This window comes from Dermacentor albipictus, chromosome 8 (assembly GCF_038994185.2).
Source record: "Dermacentor albipictus isolate Rhodes 1998 colony chromosome 8, USDA_Dalb.pri_finalv2, whole genome shotgun sequence".
Taxonomy (NCBI): Eukaryota; Metazoa; Arthropoda; class Arachnida; order Ixodida; family Ixodidae; genus Dermacentor; species Dermacentor albipictus.
In genome coordinates this window covers 102171435-102192662 of record NC_091828.1, presented here as the reverse complement: position 1 = coordinate 102192662, position 21228 = coordinate 102171435, and the positions used below count along the sequence as shown (strand labels likewise).

The window sequence follows — 21228 nt, the reverse complement described above, 5'->3', positions numbered from 1 at the left end:
TGGGACCCAAGCCAGCTGTACCTTGTCGATAATGTGGAGAAAATACAACATCTGGCTCTGAGCTTCAGTTTTATTTTATTTTTCTACTTATGACAGAACTCGTTCCATTGTCGAGTTGCTTAGCATGGCAGAGCCTTGAAACTTGCTAGGCAAAAAAAAAAAAAAAAAGGACCTAGCTTCACCCGACAGGCGAAGCATTCATTGCGATAGCAAATTATTAGGCAGCTATACGAAGTAAGGTTAGTCGTTCTATCAGCAGCACAAACTACTGTAAACATTTGCTTACTAACTAAATTAACAATCACGTTGTCATGCGTGCGCAAGTAAACACGAACTCATCTCGCTCTATGACCACATACTACACTCGCTGCCAGAACGTTGGCGCGACGAAGAGCAGTCAGCAGCAGCGAGCGAATTCCCCTTCGTGATGCCTTCGTTTCAATGTCAGCAAAGCGTACGAGAACACAGCGTACATGAAGCCAAGCACGTTATCTGGCTGGCTAGCCTTCTAACCAAACCCAGGCTGCTTCCACGATGGGGCACATGCGGCCGTGCTCAGCTGCGGCAGATGGTGTAGAAGAGGAGATGCACGCTAACCTGCCCCTTTCCAAGCGCACACAACTTGACTCACACCTACATCAAGCCAACACACTTTCCTTGCATTTACAGCGTGCGGCACACAGCCATGATGTCATCGCACTTGGACTTTATACAGCACATCATGCCAGCACCGATGCAGACAGTGAAAATTCGCCTGGAGTGTCCATATAGATGCTGTTGCAATAATAGCAAGATTAATGTTCTTGTATAAGTTACATGTCTTTAAATTCTGAATTCCAGCCTGTACAGTTACGCCTCCCCCCTGCTCCCCACAAGAGCCTGTATTAATAATTCTCTTGCTTTTATGCTCCACGTCTCAAGGACTGTCTTTAAGTATTGCTGTTTTGCAAGCTTGATTACAGACTGTAACAATGTTATTGTAGAAGTGTTCTGGGTGCAGATTCTGTTGATGGACATTAAAGCGAGTTGGAATTGCTGTTTCTTCAATCTGTGTGTGAAGGCTACTAAAAACTGCTTGCATTAATGTGCAACGTTTTGTTGTGCATTTGTATTTCACACTCTGTTAAGAGCCTAAAAAGACGATGTGCTGAAAATAAATATATTTTAAAGTAGAGCAGCCAACAGAAACACAACAATGGGCCAATTCTATTTGTCCTCCAACGAACATAACTTGTAAGCACCTGCGTCAGTCTCCTTTCCTTTGTTTTGTAGCTGGCCTGTGTTGTAGTCTTCAGGTTGACCCATTAACAGTAAGGACAACCAAACAACAGGATGGAAACAATACAAGCACGTGAAGGTGCTGCATCACTGTCGCCTTTCTGTTGTCATGTGTAATTACAAAATGTCAAATCAAGCTACAGTACCTAGGCAGATGTACTCATGTGCTCAACTCGGCCAGTCTTACAAACGGGAAGCTCACATCTTCCTATGAGAATTGGCCCCTTCTAAAGTGGCACGTCTAGTTGGGTATACGACAACAAAACGCAACAGAACATGGCAACAGAAAAGCTCACGAACAACCAAAGGAGTGCACAACAAGCGATGGAACAAAAAATGGTAGGCGCAATGTTAAGCGACAGGAGCTTAGCGGGCGGTTCGAGAGCAAACGGGGCTAGCAGCCGATATTCTTGTTGACATTAACAGGACAAAATGGGACTGAGCTGGTCATGTAATGCACAAAGCAAATCACCAGTCGTTCATCAAAGTTACCAAGTGGGTGCCAAGACAAGGGAAGCTGAGCCAAGGACAGCAGATAAGTAAGGCGGGGTGATAAAATGAGTAAATTTGCATGCATGAGATAAGAGTCAGCTAGCGCAGGACAGGGGTAATTAGAGATCGCTGGGAGAGGCCTTCATCCTGCAGTGAAACTAAAATAGGTTGATGACGACGACTACGGATACCCCAAAACACTCTTTGAATTGATACAGTGTAGCAGGGCCACCTCAAAAGCACACAAGAGAGATAAGCGAGAGATACAAGTGCAACCTGTGATGATAAATTATATCTGATGTCCCAAGGTTGCTTCGGATATTTTTACCAGCATCTGGCTCTTTATTGAGCTACCAAATCTAAGCAACTAGGGTGCTTTCTAGTATCTCTTCATTATAATGCAAATGGGAATCAAACGTGCAACCTCATATCCGAGCTTCACAGCTACCGATTCACTGCAGCGAACCACACACTATGATGCCTTCCCTGGTTCCCTCGTATCTCCCATTGTTTGAAGCTCGCCCCCGCAATCTCGGAAGACAATTGTTGCGCACAGGTCAGGAAAAATGGCAGATACGTATGTTTTGTTCTCTTCTAACACGAACATTTTCTCCTATACATTAACCTCATTAGCTGCTGAAGCGTACGGTGTCCTGCACATAATGTACCGCAGGGGCAAGTGTACTGCTTTTTTTTTTTTGACCCAGAAACTCGCCAATTCCAGTCTACACAACACTGTCGCTAATGGTGTGCCGTCAAGTAGTATAATACTATTGCGTGATGCCACACGGTCAACTAAGACAATGGAACAGATAGTATAACAATGCTCTATGGAATGGAAATATTTCCTATCACCAATTCTCGCATTCTAATTATCCACATACCGAGTGCCCATTACATGTCCATCATTCCTTCATTAGCATGCAAGCGTAGAAGCTCGGATGAGTTGGCAGAAGTTGGCCTCAGTTGTGCTGGCAGTGCCCACAGACTCGAGGAAAAAAGGAGACAGGCAGAGAGAGTGGATTTCTCTATACAGCATTTCTTTAGCTATAGTGTTCAGTTTAGCATTTCTTTATTTTCATTATTTTCCACACAGTTTGAATTACTGGAGATACCTTATGGAGCATTTTCTTTCGCTTCTTCTTACGTATACACAGAAATTCTTTAAAGGAGTACTGATAGAAAAATTTTGTCCCGTTTTTATTTCTCTATGAGCTGTGAACTCGGCATGTATTTACATTACAGAGCCTCAATTCCTAGACAGCATGGCAAATAATTACATCACCTTTCAATATTACCAGTTCGGAATGCGCACCAAGTGAGACACGGCGCTGGACATGAGGAAGGCACTTATCGTCACCGAAAGCAGAGGTGGCGGTCTCATCGTACCAGACACAACTAACAAATACACGCTCACTAAATAACCTGAATTAGCCCTTTCAGTGTCAGGTTTTTTTGGAGGTGACACAACTGGAGTATTGAGTATTTTTTCACGGATATTATAAAATAAACGCTACGGTTTATTTTTTGGCTATGCAGAAGAGCGAAAACGACACGCATAATGGCAAATACTCTCTAGGTATGGTCCTCGCATTTCTATCAGACGTCACTGACACGCCCGGACCGAAAAGCGAGAATGTGCCAGTATGTCAGTGATGCTGAAAGGGTTAAAAACATGCAGCATATTTAACAGCCCCAGTTTAGCTTCAGGCCATTAAGCTCAATAAACGAAAGAATCATTAGGTTGTTATGATTGAAATACAGCATAAAGAAAGAAAAAGATGCTCACCTTGCCGACTAAAACTGACTTAAGCCCAACAGTACTTCGCAGCTGACATCACATGTAACATCCTAAACACATTCCTAGTGGCTACAGTATGCACAAGAGTCGAACAATGGTTGCAAATCCAAGAAGGTGCTTGCACACAATGCACCAGCAAGCAAGCTCTGGGAATTCTAACAGCACACCAAGGCGCTAGCGAAGAGAAGCAGCGATGATGCTGCCTATCGTGAAGCCTCCCAACGCTGATAGCACGACTGTCCCAAAGGTAATACATCTACCGTGTCGCTCTCCTGGCTCAATGCACGAAGAACACCAGAAAATAAAGAAGGCAGCAAAATGGGAACGAGCAAGATTAGAGACCTGTCCATTTTATCAAAGGTCACGGGCGAGGGAGATAGGGCGATTCGCTGCAGACGTTAACGTGCCCCTCTCCAGCCCGCGCCAATACGAGCGCCAGCTACCGCATAAAACGGCACTTCGTGAACAATGACTTATCCAAAAACTGTAGAGATCCAAGGAAGTACATGTGAGACGTGTGAATGTTATCAAGCTCTCTGCCTCCCCCGTGTCAGTCACAGGGATGTAGATTATCAGGCATTTAAGAGGAGGCTTTAGCTCAAGGCCAACTCCGATTTCCTTGTTCAAATACATGTGAAAAGCAGAAATGCTATTAACTCATGCGAATGAAACTTGTTGCATTTAAGAGAGGAAGTTGAATTATGCAGACTGTGGGAAGCTTGATTTAGGGACTCTCATACCAAAACTTGAAAAAGATGTGTAAGTTTTAAGAAATTGAAGCGTGGAAAGTAAACAAAATTCGCAACTCTGCAGCAAAAACGGATATCGCAGTTAAGTGATCAAACGTGACATACAAGTTTATGGCTTATGTGACGTTAAAGGGGCACTAAAGGGAAATATTAAAGGGGCCCTGAAACACTTTTTCAACAAATCGTAGGATGACCTCATTACTAAAGGACGTCGTCTCGTGAATCTTAAGGCACAACATTTTTTTCAAATCCTTCAAATACGAATATAGTTATTGCACCAACATGCATCTTCTGCTCTCTTTTTGTCGCCACTAGCGCACTGGAAGCTACACATGGGGTAAGCCATAGGGGCAAAGCCTCACCCAAAAGATTAATGTCTTGGAAGCAAAAAGGCTCGTTGTGGTACCCTGTGGCAGCCGTGGTAGACTACGCCACGCAGCAGACTCGGCTACATGCAACTGTCGTGCGGAGACCGGCAGTGCAAAGATGACATGATTTTTCTGCCTTTTGAAATTGCAGACATATATGTGTTTAATTCATTTAACTAAACATTAGCAGTTGTGTATTACGGAGAATGTTCTCGCGATCACAAAATTAGCCAATAGCTGTACGTGCAGCTGTCGTGCAAGGACCGGCAGTGAAAGGTGAAATGATTTTTCTGTCTTTTTGAGATTGCAGACATATGTGTGTTTCATTCATTTACCTAAAAATTAGCAATTGCGTATTACTGAGACTGTTCTCCTGATAAAGAAATCAGCCAATAGCCGTTGGTGGCACCAGCTGCTCATGATGACACTGCACAACCACATTGCCGAAGCGAGTGCAAGCAATTTTTCCCCATTTTCGACACGAGATTGTAAATTCCCCGATGCACGCAGCGCAGCAATATTTGGCTCACATTTTCACAGGGGCCTCTTGTACAGATCGGCAATGTGTGCTTACTGTATCCGAATAGTGTTTCAGGGCCCCTTTAAGTCGAGCTACCTCGATTATTCATCTAGAAGTGCGACATCATTTTCTGGATGCCACTATACCCCTTTGCTGCGCAGAAAAAATTGCCACAGAAGGTTCCACTGCTGCTTCTCGATTTGAACAGCCTGCACCAAAACAGGCGAGTTGACGTAATCTCCACGTGACATCCCTCCATGCTGCTCTCTGTGAATAAGCCAGTGCTGATGTCGCATGAGAGGTACCGTAGTCCACAATAGGTAGTGCCACTCCAGATTTTCCATTTTCTTATTTTCTTGTTTACAAAAGCTCTGTTCTCACTACAAATTATGAATTCATTATTACACAAGCCCAATTCTTTCAATCTAGCTCGACTTCATATTTTCATTCAGTGTCGTTTTAAAATTTTATGAAAATTTTTCGCAAAAGTCCTACTCACAGATAAGCTGTATATTTCAGAGTATGATACATACCCTATGCCTGCTTTATATTGTTGAATTACGAGTTGTAAACTAGATGCAGCAATTCTTTTATTAATGTTACAATATTTAGCAATTTCCCTAAAAAATTGCACTAAACCGAAAGGTTGCTTGATATGATCGGTATAATCAAGCAAACCTCCTGATGTTCAGTGCAGTTGATAATGAGCAAAACAATGTCTATGCTTTCCATTTATTTAGAAAGCGGCTTCTGACCCCAAGGTTTTTCACAGTGTAAACCAATAATCAAAAAACACGGTGACATGAAGCACAGCAGTTGAGAGGAAAAGGATAGTCATGCAAACAGGCTACGGCGAATGTTTCCCAAACCCAGCCAACAGCAAGATTGGCAGACAGGACTGCAATTGTAACGTACATGCACCAAGATAGTTTACGACAACTAGCCAGGATATGATGCAGATGAAAATGAGGCACTGATGCACAGACTCAAGTTACTTGCTGATGGCTGATGCATTTTTCCTTCTGTTTCATTGTTAGATAAAGAAAATTCGCTTCTATCATCACATCTTTAACGCATTTTATTGTAAGTGGTTGTTTTTACGCACTTTACTGTTTTTAGTATGACCGGGTGGCTTTTGTCCACGTCTTTTTTATCACAAGTGTTATATGTAATATTGACGTTGCTCTTTTGACTTGATGGCGCAGATCAGCGGGTATCATATGCGCTGTAGGGTGCTCTGTTAACTAGATCGCGCAGTTCTGTCGGTATTTAAGTAAGTAGTTCTTCACAAATAAAACCAGTTGTTAGAAAGCGCTCGTCCTTGTGTTGCCCCTATTCTTCGTCCCTGTTTGTTTGCGCACAACAAGTATCAATATGAATATGTTCCAACTAGGCCGACTCGCAGTTATGCAACATTTCTTGAAACAATCTCATATCCGTAACGATTTTGTGTAGCTGTGTAAACTGACATCAAAATTTGTCCACTTGAGGTGCCCTAACTGATGCGGTTTACCGAACTCTCATCTCTGTTTTTCGTGTAGAGTTACAGGTTTGCAAACTTGGTGCTTCAATTTACTTTTTAAGCTTGCCAAAATTTGGCAATCTCTTTTTTTTACCAAAACGGAAACTTGCCTAATATGACAATTTTTCGTCCCACATTCAGTGAAATTTAGCTTTATCTCTTAAAGAAAACACATTTCATACAACTCCATCTAGCACTTGCTAATTAGAGAACTTTTTTCACTTCCCGTGTATTTGAATGTGTAAATTGAAGTTGGGACCAAAGTACAGGTTTTCCTTTAGCCATACCAAAAATTTTTAATGGGATTTTCTAATTCCCTTCACTGCTTAATAATGTCCTCACCCGTACTTCCATGAACCTGTAACCTTAACTATAATGATCGTCTACATTGCACAATCCTGCTCTCCTAATGCACTAGACAAAATAGATGCAAGAAATTCACTTGGCTGCGCTTCCTAAAATACACGAATATCTCAAACCACTGGGTCATGTGAACAGACTAAGATAGCAACTTTGGGGATATTCCAGGCATTCATCGTGAGAACAGCTAAAGAAAACATGAATGAAGAACAAGACACAGCTGTGCCATTTAATGTTCATTACTAAACAGCTTAACAAAGCAATGTGTACAGAGGAGGAAAACCAGCTGCAGAATTTAAATCACAGGCAAGGAGGTAAACCTTGGAAAGACTATAGCTCTGTTCATTTCGAGATATGCGAAAACACGCATGTGTACACAATGAACCGCTATTTTTTTAATTTCTAGAGACAGTGACATATAACGGTTGTGTGAAATCAGTTTGATCTATGCACGTAATGCCGTTCGCAACTGCATGTCCAGTCCACTCAGGAGCTTGCAAATGAGGAACGGCCGTCTTCAGCTATCGCGCATGTGATGAAAACGACAGCAATGAAAAGAAGACGTGCAAGTGCGATCCTACAGCACAATACAGAGCTTCAAGAAGTGCAAACATAAATCAAGACAACGAATTCGTGTATAGGCTGCCTATAGGCAAAGCATTCTTATTAAACGACCGGACATTACTGGACAAAAGTTATTTGCCCCCGTGCGATTACTTGGGGAACTGGTGCCTCTTCACAGGAACCGTTGCTGCCATGACAGAATCAATCGGAGCAGTCCTCAATCACACCAATGTTTTTCAAACAGAAATAACTATTGGACGATTTCCAATAGTAAGTTATTGCATCAAATAGCAATGACTGTTCGATTCATGTTTGAAACTTTTAATCTTCGCACAACCCCACTTATCGTATTGTGCTGTGCAACTTCGATCCTCTTAATTCAAGAGAGAGCTCCAAGGAGAATAAGAGTGAGCTAGAGGTAGGTCATATAACAAATCACCCCACCAGTCCTCAGATTAAAGAAAATTATTTTTTTTTTTAAGGAAAACCAGTTGCACTCCTAGATACTGCATGCAATCAATGCCCACAGTTTTTACAGAGGATCACGAGTAACATGTAAACAAGTACCACTCAGTTAGGTCATGAATTGTCCACTGCGTGAAGAGCATGCTACAGTCTGCAAAACAATAATTATGAAGGAGCAAGCACGTAGCATTAAGAGAACAAAAGGTCCCTTTATAAATGAGCATGGCTGAAATCGGCAATGAAGCTATGCCCCAGCCACACACACACAAATAAACGAACATTATGCGTTAAAAGGGGACTAAATTCAATTGAGATGCAGTAGTAAATTGCATTTCTACAGTACCAAAATATGGCACTCTTACCGGGAGACATCGGAAAAGGCGTGAAAATGAGAGATGGGTGGCGATGGCGCTTTTAAGTTTTTGCACCAGCTAGCCGTGAATTTCGAGAGCATCTGCTAGGGCCTAGGTAAATTTTTACGGATAAATATGAACTACATTGTATTCCCAAAGAGCCAAAGACTGAACTTGGCAAGTTTCAAGAACCTTTAGTGAGCCACAACGATGCAAGAGCAAAAAATTACTTGGAAATTTGTGATGTCACACTGACGTACTGATGCTGTGGTTTAAGTGCAATATCTTCAAAACTTGACCTTCGTCTTCTCTTCCAATAGCTAAGCTATAGCAGCAAAACTAACAAAAATATACTTTTGAACCGTTCATTAATCAATCTAAATTAATTTAGTGTATTGCTTTAGTGTTCCTTTGACTCCCCCCAAAAAGTTACTAGGTATTATTGTATCAAGAGCTAATACCCTGCCGTATGAGTTAATCATAATGTCATCAAATAAAATTACCTAGTAAGCAAAAGTTTATGACGTGCCACTAAAAACAATATTTGACCTAATTTATTTGCCATTATTTGAGTTTACTTCAGAAATTGAATTTTCATTTGCAGTTGTAGCTGCTTACTGTAAGAGTGGAAGCATATATTTGGTAGCCAAATTCTGGGAGAATGATGCAAAGTGTGTGGCAGCATCAAATGGCATTAGAACGTTAAGATATTAAGCATTTAATGTCTTTTGAGGCCGTGCGGTGCAAATACAAATATCAAGGTTCGATGTCATCAATGGGACTGTCTACCGCTTTTCAAGGACATTCTATATTGTAGTGCAATAGAAAGCCTAACATTTGAAATGACTAAACGTAAAGCGGTATATTTTTTTTGGAAGGAGGGTAGAAAATCTTGAAGCAGAATATTTAAATCTACGTAGACTCTTCTTAAAGCTGTGTACACACACCACCAACACCAAATTACTTGTCGCGACTGCAACGCCACAGGGAACTGGAAGCACACGGAGTTTCCGAAGGAATGATTACTTCGCGTTAAACACTGCAATTATGACCCTAGTAGCTGCCCCAAGCACACAATTTGTGGCGCGAGTCATTCGTTCTTTTTTTTTTTCCCCCCCTCTAATCTCCCATGTTTTTGACCGGCGCCGTCTGCGCCTTTCAGCTGGCACTGGTAATCCAAGACATTAGTGCAGTAGTCTAAGCAGGCATGTCGCGGTAAGGGATGCCTACAGCAATGCTGTGAAGACACCGGCAGGCGCTATAAAAAGAGCAATGCATTTTTCCATATGAAGAAAAAGGTCAGCGACTAGCACACCCCTCCCACAATGCTACTCACACTGCTACACATCACCGTGTGAAGAGTGCGCGCTTGAGGGCACATGAATGCGCCACTCAATTTAGCATGCACGAAGGCAATGCGACTTTTCAACATGTGCTAACTGGAAATTATAAAGAAATTATTCTCCAAGACGGAAAGGAAAGATAGCAGAAGCAAATGAAAAAAAAAATTTTAAGCAATTCATCAATGTATCAAAAGGTAGCTCCCTTCTGCATAGGTTTTCGGTCACGTGATGGTGCACAGTTTGGTTTGAAGTGCTTCTCCATCAAGCGACGCCACGTGTCGTTTTAGCAGCACTTTCAAAGCCAAACTAAAAACATTTCGTTGATAATGGAACAAAATGTCATTGCTTGTTGCAGTCAATGCGACACACAAATACACAACCTTCTTATTCCCATCACCATCCAAAGACACGTTATGAGCGATTGGCGGTCCCCTCTGGTGCCACAACACTGATATGCCTAAAATTTTGTGCAAATTCTCAAATTCTGCAAAGAACTGCAAATGTAAAAGTATGGCTATACCTCGGAAAAAGTTTTCTCTATAATCCAAATGTTATATCCAAATTTTGTGCAATGTAACGAGGTTTTCGCTTCATTGTTGAAGTAGGCTAGCGCTAAAGAACAAGCATAAGCCAGTGCCAAATGTGATAAGAACTTATTGCTACAGTGTATAGAGTTCCTACCAGAATAATATTTGCATGAATTGAAACATTATATATATATACATATTAAAAATTAAATTGTGGGGTTTTACGTGCCAAAACCACTTTCTGATTATGAGGCACGCCGTAGTGGAGGACTCCGGAAATTTCGACCACTTGGGGTTCTTTGACGTGCACCTAAATCTAGGTACACGGGTGTTTTCGCATTTCGCCCCCATCGAAATGCGGCCGCCGCGGCCGGGATTCGATCCCGCGACCTCGTGCTCAGCAGCCATATATATATTGGTCAATACAGCTTTGCTAGGCATAGAAAAATATGCTGGCTAACATGGAGCAGAGTAAACGCATTGCGTGCACTAATTGGTTGCAGCGAAAACAACAGGCATTACACTGAACGCTGTTAAGCTTTGTGCATGCAATGCTAATTTAACGAGATTAAAACTTAAAGCATTAGTCAATTATTCGTTTTTTTTAAGTCATGCGGCTGGGTTAGCGGGCCCCTACTTGCTTGACTCTCATTAAGAAAATGTTAAGAAGAGTTCAGCAGGCATTATGGTTAAATAAGCAAACAGGTTCCAGTGAACATTTAAAGGTTGGCAATGGCAGATGCATTGTAAGCCTATTTCTTGGACCACGCAACACCACCACCGTTCTCATAGTTTTAAAGCTATGGAGAGCTCACATCAATTCCCAGATCTCACTTGGAGTGCGCTATCATCACTCCCTGACGGCAGATTGCCATCCTAATGAAGGCTTTGTTGCTCTGATTGAAAGCTATAAACAAACATGTTCTCATGGAGTCCCGAACGTGATGTATTTTTCATGAAGTACAGTAAGAGCTAGATTTAGGGAAAAGGGAGTTCCAAATCTGTTGGGTTGAATAAAGCTTGCACGAAAACAAAAGAACAATATGTTCACTGTGCCAAACGTATTATGCTGCTACGAATATAAGAATCAATGAAACCAATGTCATAATATAAGTGGAAGCAATTCGTGTAGACTGAAATTAAAACGCTTACAGCTGGCAGCTCTTTGTTATTAGAACAAAACCTTAGTTATGAAATAATTAACCAGCTGCAAACTGAGGCTAGTGAACTTTCTGCATGAGATGTGTTTGCAAACACCTGGGATTTTCTTTCCTCCATGTCTCCAAAGCACTATGCCGACAATTTTTTCTTTGTCTAGATCTAGAAACACAGATTAGCTTGCTAGCTTATAAATTGCTTAACAGTGGCAGAAGCAAAAGAAACTAATCTTGTTTAATTCCCTGATATTAAGTGCACACCTGTCTCCATTTCTGTAATACAAAATTCACAACTTCACTACAACCTGCTTTGCTGTATGGCTTGACAAAAGCTTTCTTCATATATCAAATTTTCTTTTCACATATATGTTACAACGTTGTTACAAGAGATGTGTACATTTTTGACAGATGTGTTATGCTGACAAAAGTCTCACAGTTGACACCTGTAAGTCAGCGACTGTATTATACGCTACTTCAAATATATCTCATTGCCTTAAGAAAATACTTTTGTTGGATAAGTGAGCGTAAAATAACCTTCTGGATGAACTTGCCTCAAAGGTACCTCGAAGCAACACATTACGCATAGTAGGTGCATTCAATTGTGAGAACTTTGTGGTCCTATCAATTACAAACAGCTGCAAGACCACTATGCTCTTGAACAGACGCTTCATGCAGGCACATCTTCTGTCCTGTGCAATCCTGAATACACAAATCCACTGAAAATAAATTCAAATTGTCTGGTTTAACATTTTAAAACTGCACAATGGGTTACAAAGGATGCTGTAGTTAGTGGAAGGTCTAATGATTAATCTTGGTCATCTCGTCATCCCCCATTGTGACCTTCTTTCTTCTCCTCTTCCCCTTCCCTTGCGCTGAGTAGGAGGCCTCTTCGACTCAACTTCTTCTTGGTCACCTCCGTTCTTTAATTTGCGCTCGCGTGATGGAAGAAGGGAGGCTTTAGAGTTTGGGGCCCCCGACTTCTATTTTCCTAGCCTAATACATGTGAAACGCAGAACTAATCTTAATAGACAACCGCTGAGGTCTATTCCGACTGTTGCGAATACAACCTTGATTTAAGGCCTCACTATTTTTACGAAAGTTACCGGTAGTCGGCAAATTAAAAAAAGAAAAATTCGAAGCCGAAAGTTTGCAAATTCGTAACTATGCACGTAAAGCTGACATTGCAGTTCTCTAAATAAATGGTAACTTCTGGAGCATCTCAAGTGGACAAATCTGATGTAGGAGTTGATGGCTTGGGTAACGTTGCCACGACATTTACGAGTGTGTTGCAAATGTCCTACTCACAAATTAGTGGCATGTTTCAAACCAATGTGCAATACATTAATTTTGATCGCTTTAGATGTCTCAACGGGTGCCGTCTGCAGAACTGCGATGTCGTTTTTTTTTTCTTTCCTTTTAACTTCCGAGTTGCGGAGCTGTAAAGATTTTAATGTCTTTAGTTTGGAACGCACGACTCGGCTGAAACAAGAGGCAGTACGGCTCGCCACGAAAAAGGAAGGAAGCGATAAGTCGTTACCGAGTAGAAAACGTAGAAGCAAAAAAAGAAAAAAAAATAGACAGGAAGCGCTTTCCATTTCCTAGACAAAATGACGCGTACTATACGTGTGCGCGCCCTTCCAGACGAGCACGACACCCACTCCTCAACAAAGGATGTATCGCTGCATAGCAACGCGTTTTTTTCCCCACTTCTGTTAGCGCAGGCATTTTTCGAAAAGGTCAGCAGAAAAGGCAGAACGTGGTCATCGCGCAGGCATCGTTTGCAAACCCGGGGAGCAGTTGACTCACAGGCACGCTTTAACACGCAGGCGAAGTGCGCTTCGTGAAAGGCGATGTTGCCCTTTTGCAATGCCTTGGATGTAAAAGCAAGATTATGAGTAAACATCTCGAGCGGAAAGGGGGGGGGGGGGTTGAATGCCTTCTGTGTCAAGGCAGAATGGAGGAAACGTCTCAATCGACACACAGATATGCACAGGAATAAGAACCAAGCAGTAATTCTTCATTTCCCCAATGCATTTTCACATCGTTGTTGAGATTTAACAATTTACTCCCGATTTAGGAAGACTGCGGTGACGCTTTTATTCTGTCCGATGTTTTTTTTTTTTTAAATATCATCATTAACTGTTTTAAAGTGAGCAACAGCAGAAGAACAATGGTTTCTCCAAACACCGCAGTTTAAAATATGCTGCATAATATTCAGGTTAGCACATGAGAGCGCGTATACATGTTTGGACAAGCCAAGAAGCAATCCTTATCGTTTACTACACAGTGAACAAAATATAACACTACAGGACAAAAGAAAGCAGGCATTTCACTGTGCGGTTCTTCTGGGCGCCTCCCGAAATTCTCGTTCTACTGCACATTTCGCGTGTTCAAATAGTCGAAGTTATTTAAACGGTCCTTACTAACTATAGTTTCGAAAGCCGATAGCAAAGCACTGCAACGTCAGAAGCCGGCCGAAACGTTGTCCGATGGATGGGCGATTTCTGACAAACACGTGACACGTCGCCCTGCCGGCGGCAATATAAAAAGCTCCCCAAAAAGAACCGTACGCGGAAGGCTGTTATATACAGAAACTCAATATCAGCTACCCCACACAATTGCAGAAGTTTACAACTCGATAAAGCCGTCGAAAATCGACATAGGGAAAACAGATGCACTGCAACCGAAGCCACACCACAAACATTGCGCTCATAACGCTAAACTTTCAGCAGAAAATGTGCGTACCCACCCTACATTTTTTTTTTCTTTAAGTGCAAGACAAATCAACTGCTAAGTCACGTGCTCGCACGTGAACGCGAAGCGAGAACACCGTGTGAACACCAACACCACCACCTCGAAATGTTTGTGTGTAAGAACAGGTGACGCACCCTACCGTTTTGGCAAATAAATCCTAGCCCAGTGTCCGGTGACGTCCGTTATGCACGGAGCGACGAAGCCGTGTCGGCCGTGTATCGCGTCGGGGCCGGTGGAACACCCACCTCGGACGCGCTATCGGAGCGTCGCTCCAAGCAAACACGTCATATCCACAAGAGCACGGCAGCCAGAGGGCTTTGCCCTCCCCCTCCCTCTTCGCCTGCGAAACTCTTTATCCGGGAAGAACCGCTCCTTCTCGTTGCACGTCGGCGACTAATACGACAAAACCGTTGCTACCGGCAAAAACACCGCGGATAAGGTAAGCTTCGCCCGGGCCAGCCCATTAGCAGACGCCGCGCCAAGCCATATCCTACCACCACCCGTTCCCAAAAACTTGCTACTGAACGACCGCGTTCAAAGAAACGCGAGAAGGGGGGGGGTGAGTCTCCGGTCAGCTGTCGGAGAAGCTCGTTGCGCTTGCTACCTTGCCACCCCAAGCGCCGATGACCTCAACCTAGCCGCGCTACAACGTGCTGCTCTTATTTCTTTTTCTTTCTCGCACCTTGGCAGAAGCACTGCGCAAGCAGCCGGTATAGTGGGTTAACAAAAAAACAAGTCGGCGCCTCCGCGGCACGCTTGTGTGTTTACGTGTTCAAGCGCACGCCCGGAAAGAAACAAATAAGAGTGTGCAACCACTCACCGCTTTGTTTGCAATGCAGTCCGAGAAAGAAGACTCCGAGACGGCGGTGACGTGATGTCCGTTACATGCTTGCCTTACACGAGCCCGTCTTGCGTAGCTTTTTTTTTTTTTTAATTCCTCTCAGTGCACGAAATTCGTGAAGCCCACGGAGACAGGAGGGTCTTCTCTCCAACGGAGACAGGAGAGACTCAAGACAAAGAAGTAATAACAACACAAAGCACTGAATCTGGTCGACACACTACCGCGGTGCTACAGCTAGCGCTGGAAGCCTGTTTCTTCCTTCCCTGACGCCTCTTTTTCTTTGCTTGCTTTCCGGGCCCGCAACAGGAAGTAAACTGCCGACGACGTCGGCTTTAAGTTTCGGAGGGGAAGCAATTTAGGAGCGGCCCCAACGGATGCTGAGACGATCTCAGCTGGGGCGGTGGTTTCTTCTTCACCGGGCGATCACAATCAAAAAACGCCGCCGCGGCATCGTCGCTGATGACGCAATGTGTGGCCGCGATGACCGCAGGAATTGGACGATCGCCACGGAGGGAACCCCCTTCTTATCGATGACATCGCTGCTCCTTCTCGTCGGCTATTAAAACGCGCGCTATGCGACCGAGGAGGTCGGTGTAGGTAGGTAGGCGAGGCTGCGTAGGGCTCATCCGACTACTACCACGCTTTCTGTGGCGTAGCAACCACCGTCCTGCTGGCACACCAAGCCCTCGTCCCGCGGGAACGACACACCACCGCAGCGTAGCTGTAGTATAGTTGTTCCAGACGGCTTCGCATTCGTTGGGATATGCCCGCTTCGATGCTACGAAAAACGCCGCGCTGCCATTTGAAGCCGGACGAGAAGCGACGCCTTTGCGTGCCACGAAACCGGAGACTGCAAAACAGCGGAGTCCGCTGACCCACCGCGAACGAGGCGCGTAGTCGTGGTCGTCAACGAGGAAAACATCGTCGCAGGAACGGCATAGTAGACGGCGCGGCCATCTTTGATGAGCAGTTGCGGAATGTTGTTGCCAGCAGGCGCAAAACGAGGCGTTGCGTGCGATCATTACGGATGCGTCGTCGCGGTTAGCAATTATTTTGGCGACGTTGCCGAGTCTCTCTCTCTTTGTTTTTCTCTCTGCGGTTTCCAACTTGGCAACCGCGTCGCATGCACTTCTTTAAAAGGGCGGCCTTGGTAAAGTGCGAAGCGCCGTGTTTACCAATTGGGCGCAGGCGGAAAGCAGAGTTGCCGGTGGTACGCAACTTTCTGAAGAAATTCGTTTTCGATGCGGCCGAGCCCGTGGAATAAGCCGCGGCAGAGAACAACCTCACGGTCGGGGAGATAAGCAGTGTGCGCTGTTTCGAAGTTCTAAAGCCCCTTGCCATGTTTTTTTCTTTTCCTTTATATGTTTTTACTGGTGATTTTGTGTTCTTGCCATTTTATTCAGAAACGTTTACCGAACACTCCGTATGTACACACACTGCCAAGAATTTATTTATGCAGTAATGTGACTTTACAGGTTTGGCAATTCCTTTCGCAAGATTCTGTTCTTTCTTACCGTCCACTGTTCATGGCCGCCTGATCCTGCCGATAACGTGAGCAGTACACTATCCCATCTTGGATATCTGAAACTCTAAATGAGCATCAATAAACATCAGGAGAGAAAGCAGAGCTGTTCCCAATGCCGAAGCATTAAGGCCTATTTCAACATGCTAGTGATACGCATACAACGAAGCTTTTTGAGTCACGTACTTTTACGAACACTTACTTAAGGTTCGCTACAACGCTGCATAATATATAAGTCAGGATCTGTGCACAATACGCACAACCGTTTTATTATCATCGTTTACGAAGTTTGCGTTTTGCTATTATATACAGTAAATAAACTACGTGGTCTTTTGGTTCTACTGTGGTGTTCCGGAATACATCCAGCCGTCACCGCCAGTCCGCCATCACTTGCTCGTATTCTTCGGGATCGATGAAAGGCTCGTCCACAGACCTTTAACAAACAAACAAAAAAGGCCAGTATACACGTCACGTGACAACGCAAAAATTGCAAGTTACGACATTGCACGTATAATGCTCGACAATAGAGAGTCTTAGAATAGGGGCCCCAAAGAAATAGCGTCGAAGCCACTGCGCATGCGCGAGTCGCTAACTGCGTTTGGGTTTTGCGTTAGGAAAGCTATTTCAACGATTTAGCGGGAGCCCACCCAAATAGCGGCCCCAAAAGCTTTGCGCCAACAAACATGGCGGCACCCATCGAAGCGATGGCTCCAACCTAGCACCAAACTGGGTTTGATTCGCGGTAACGCGTGAAGTACGCAAGCTAGGAGAGGTGACTGCGGTTATCGCTTTCTCTCAACTAGCGTGTGTAATGAATTGATTCATTAGACGCCGCTGATTCCGAATTCGATTGTGGATTTTATGGCCCGCAGGCCTAACACGGCTAAGCGTGGCTGGTGAAGGCACGTAAAGTTGCTTTTGTTGCTCAAAACTAAGCGTAGCTAATAGCTAATTGTTTGCTGCTTACAGAATAACCTCTAAAATATAATTAAACGCGAATACACGCAAGTCAAAATTACTGCCTATCATAAAACGGTATATTTTATTTAATTATGTCTAATTGTTTTTCTTGAGGCCGTAGTGGCGCTGTCAGCGCAAGAGGCTATCCGCAAACGCAAAACCTCATTCTAAAGCTCTTCACTCCTGCGTGCTCCAACGCTATCCATACCAACGCTAACACCCGCAAAGCTCTTTGGGGCCCCCAAAATATTGGGGCCCCTATTCTAAAAAATTTGTTCCGTGTTCGAACATGGACACCGTATGGCGCATGTTGTACTGGGCGTTGGCGGCAGTAAAAAAAGCCCAATATCACGTGGGAATCTTTTTTTCAATGCGATAATGTGGGGGGAATGGTGAATGCTTTAATTAAATTGCTACCCACACGAGTCGCAAGGTTAATGAGCCGTAGCCGTAGCGCGTCAGAGCCGATTTGCCGCGTCAGTTCCGGTTTCGCCCCGCTGTGTCTAGCGTTGACACCCACACGCGTCGGAGACGCACTTTGAAAAGTTCTGGCGCACGTCTCGTTTATTTATTATACCACACATGAGAAAAGCGACGCCACACTGAGAGCGAAGCCAAGGAGGCGAAATATCGGACCTCTCGGAATGCGGTGGCAATAATTAAGAGCTTCTCGATGCCCACATAGCGCCCGCGCATTTAATTGCGGTCTGAAACCCACAGCTCGATAAGCACACTCGTTCAGATAGCAGTGCACTTGTCTCACACGACTTTATTAATGCGCCGGTTGCTTGTCAGCAGAGCATATGCTGACGTAATGATCAGGACAGACCGGATGACGTTATAAAAATATAATACGCTTTGTAAGATTCGGGTTACGTCCGTTAAAATCTGGAATGCCACGCAGTAGTTCTTCATGCTCACAGCAATGCTACATGTAGATGTACAGCTTCCATCAAAAGTATATGGGCTACTGCAGGCCTTCACCATTTATGTCGTTTGACTGTGCGCTGTTGTCCCCGCAGCACTCGTAACACTTCATACCATTGGATGGCGAGTACGGGAGCTTTTTTCGTTCCACTTGGGTGTTTGAAAATAACAAATACCGCAGGGACTGTAGTCCGTCTCGAGGTCGTAGGCAACGTAGCCCGTATTAGCTTTCACAGAGATTGTGCGTGCTATCAACATATGCTTGAGACGAATATACGTATACAACCACGTTTATTACAGAAGAAAAAAATGTCATCCATCAGACTGTAGCGCTAAGGATTTACCCGTATTTCACCCTTACTCATTTCACCCGTAGCCGTTTTAAACCCGTACTTTCTGAGAAACTCGTATGGGTTTCCTTTGTGGCCAGTACCCGTTTCACCCGCACCCGTTTTAAACCCGTACTTTCTGAGAAACTCGTATGGGTTTCCTTTGTGGCCAGTACCCGTTTCACCCGTACCCGTTTTAAACCCGTACTTTCTGAGAAACTCGTATGGGATTTCCTTTGTGGCCAGTACCTGTTTAACCGTACCCGTTTTAAACCCGTACTTTCTGAGAAACTCGTATGGGATTTCCTTTGTGGCCAGTACCCGTTTCACCCGTACCCGTTTTAAACCCGTACTTTCTGAGAAACTCGTATGGGATTTCCTTTGTGGCCAGTACCCGTTTCACCCACACCCGTTTTAAACCCGTACTTTCTGAGAAACTCGCATGGGATTTCCTTTGTGGCCAGTACCCGTTTCACCCGTACCCGTTTTAAACCCGTACTTTCTGAGAAACTCGTATGGGATTTCCTTTGTGGCCAGTACCCGTTTCACCCGTACCCGTTTTAAACCCGTACTTTCTGAGAAACTCGTATGGGTTTCCTTTGTGGCCAGTACCCGTTTCACCCACACCCGTTTTAAACCCGTACTTTCTGAGAAACTCGTATGGGATTTCCTTTGTGGCCAGTAGCCGTTTCACCCGCACCCGTTTTAAACCCGTACTTTCTGAGAAACTCTTATGGGTTTCCTTTGTGGCCAGTACCCGTTTCACCCGCACCCGTTTTAAACCCGTACTTCCTGAGAAACTCGCATGGGTTTCTTTTGTGGCCAGTAGCCGTTTCACCCGTACCCATTTCACCCGTACCCGTTTTAAACCCGCACTTTCTGAGAAACTCGTGTGGGTTTCCTCTGTGGCCAGTACCCGTTTCACCCGTACCCCTTTCACCAGTACCCATTCCACCCGTTTTAAGCTCGTACTTTTCGAGAAACTCGCATGGGTTTCCTTTGTGGCTTCGTGCAACAGTCCGGTGGATGACGATTTTCCATTTCATTAAACCTCCCTCCACTTTGCGGGCTTCCATGGAACCGATTTGCCAGCCATGTTAATTATTTCGGGGAAAAAGCCCACAAGCAAAATTCCACAACAAAACTTTAAGGACGTATCATGTGAATGGCATCCTGAACCATCATCATCAGCCTGTTTTCTATGTCCACTGCAGGACGAACGCCTCCCTCCCCCCCCCCCGCCCCCGCTTCGCTCTCCACTTACACGTGTCTTGCACCAGCCGATCCTATTCGGAACCCGCAAATTTCCTAATTTCATCGCGTGACCAGGCTCTCTACCACCCTCGACTGTGCGTCTCCCTTCCGTAGCAGAGGCGTGGAGTACATAGGAAGAGCGTAGGTTTCCTACACTCGAGGTCTTCAGTTCGAATCCTAGTTCCAGCCACATTTTTCAGGCTTGGACTGGCACTCGAATCATATAAAAAAGAAACGCTGAAAGACAGTGGCGCTATACTAGATTGGGTGCAACTAAATTGCGAAGGCCCCACAGGGCTTTAAAAAAAAAAGAAAAAGAAATCTAGCTCGCTCGCCAGAAAACGGCATCTGTGACGCAGTATTTGGGCACTACATCGGTCATGAATTTTGCAATTAAAATAGTTTAGCTTTAGGTATGACATTAAACGAACGCCAAATAGCTCTTAATAATATCGCCAGACGGCTTCCCACTGCCGACGCCTCACAGCCTCACTGCAGATGTGACGAAACGCAAATGGCGCGAGAAGCCTATACGGGCTCACATGCCAACGATATCTGCAGTGACTCATTTACACACAGTTGGGGAGAACGTGAGCAAAACAAAAATTACGGGATGACAAGCAGATAGTGCGACACGGCTACGAGCCTGCACGATTTCATTCAAGGCAGATCACGCTTACCTTATTGCGATTTCGCCGCAGTACAGGCACTCGGCTGCAATGAGGTCATCAAGTTCATTCTGAAATCAAAGCAGAGTTGACAGTGCATTCAAGCTGATATCTATATCTATATGCGGCAGGAATGAAACCCTATCGAAAAGAGGGGGGGGGAGAATCCATAAGCATATGAACGTATGGAAGTCCCATATGAAAACCTGTACGTTCCCATATATTACATACAAGGGGGCAAATCCCGCACGATTACATGAACGTATATAAAAACCCGTATGTTTTCATATATAGGGTGCCCCAGCTAACGTTAGCCAACCTGTCCAAAAAAATAATGATAAACTAACATGGTACAAACTTTAGCTTGGGGGCTCTTATACAAATACATGGGAAAGGAGAAATCGTCTTCCTCGGCAACCACTCCACCAACTTTGACAAGGTTTGTTGGATTTAAAAGAAAAAGGTTAAATCTAG

General features: G+C 44.3%; 2 protein-coding genes across 8 annotated transcripts in view; both read right to left on the bottom strand.

The window, feature by feature from the left end:
- LOC135913718 (prominin-like protein) overlaps positions 1-16132 on the bottom strand; it is a 59008-nt gene extending 42876 nt beyond the window's left edge. For 2 of the 7 annotated variants that reach the window (XM_065446321.2, XM_065446322.2), the window contains exon 1: positions 15074-16130. The gene's annotated coding sequence lies outside the window, so the exon portion shown is untranslated. Of the gene's footprint in view, positions 1-3559; positions 3765-13922; positions 14047-14387; positions 14526-15073 lie in introns of those variants that run through there. The other 5 variants (XM_065446316.2, XM_065446317.1, XM_065446318.1 and 2 more) reach the window with 5 other exon arrangements.
- Positions 16133-16860: 728 nt separating this feature from the next.
- Positions 16861-21228, bottom strand: part of dor (vacuolar protein sorting-associated protein 18 dor) — a 42858-nt gene continuing 38490 nt past the window's right edge. Inside the window, exons 26-27 of the mRNA XM_065446315.2 lie at positions 20767-20825; positions 16861-17049 (exon numbers count right to left, since the gene is read on the bottom strand). Coding sequence (XP_065302387.1) covers positions 16986-17049; positions 20767-20825 — 123 coding nt within the window. The 3' untranslated portion in view covers positions 16861-16985. The remainder of the gene's footprint in view (positions 17050-20766; positions 20826-21228) is intronic.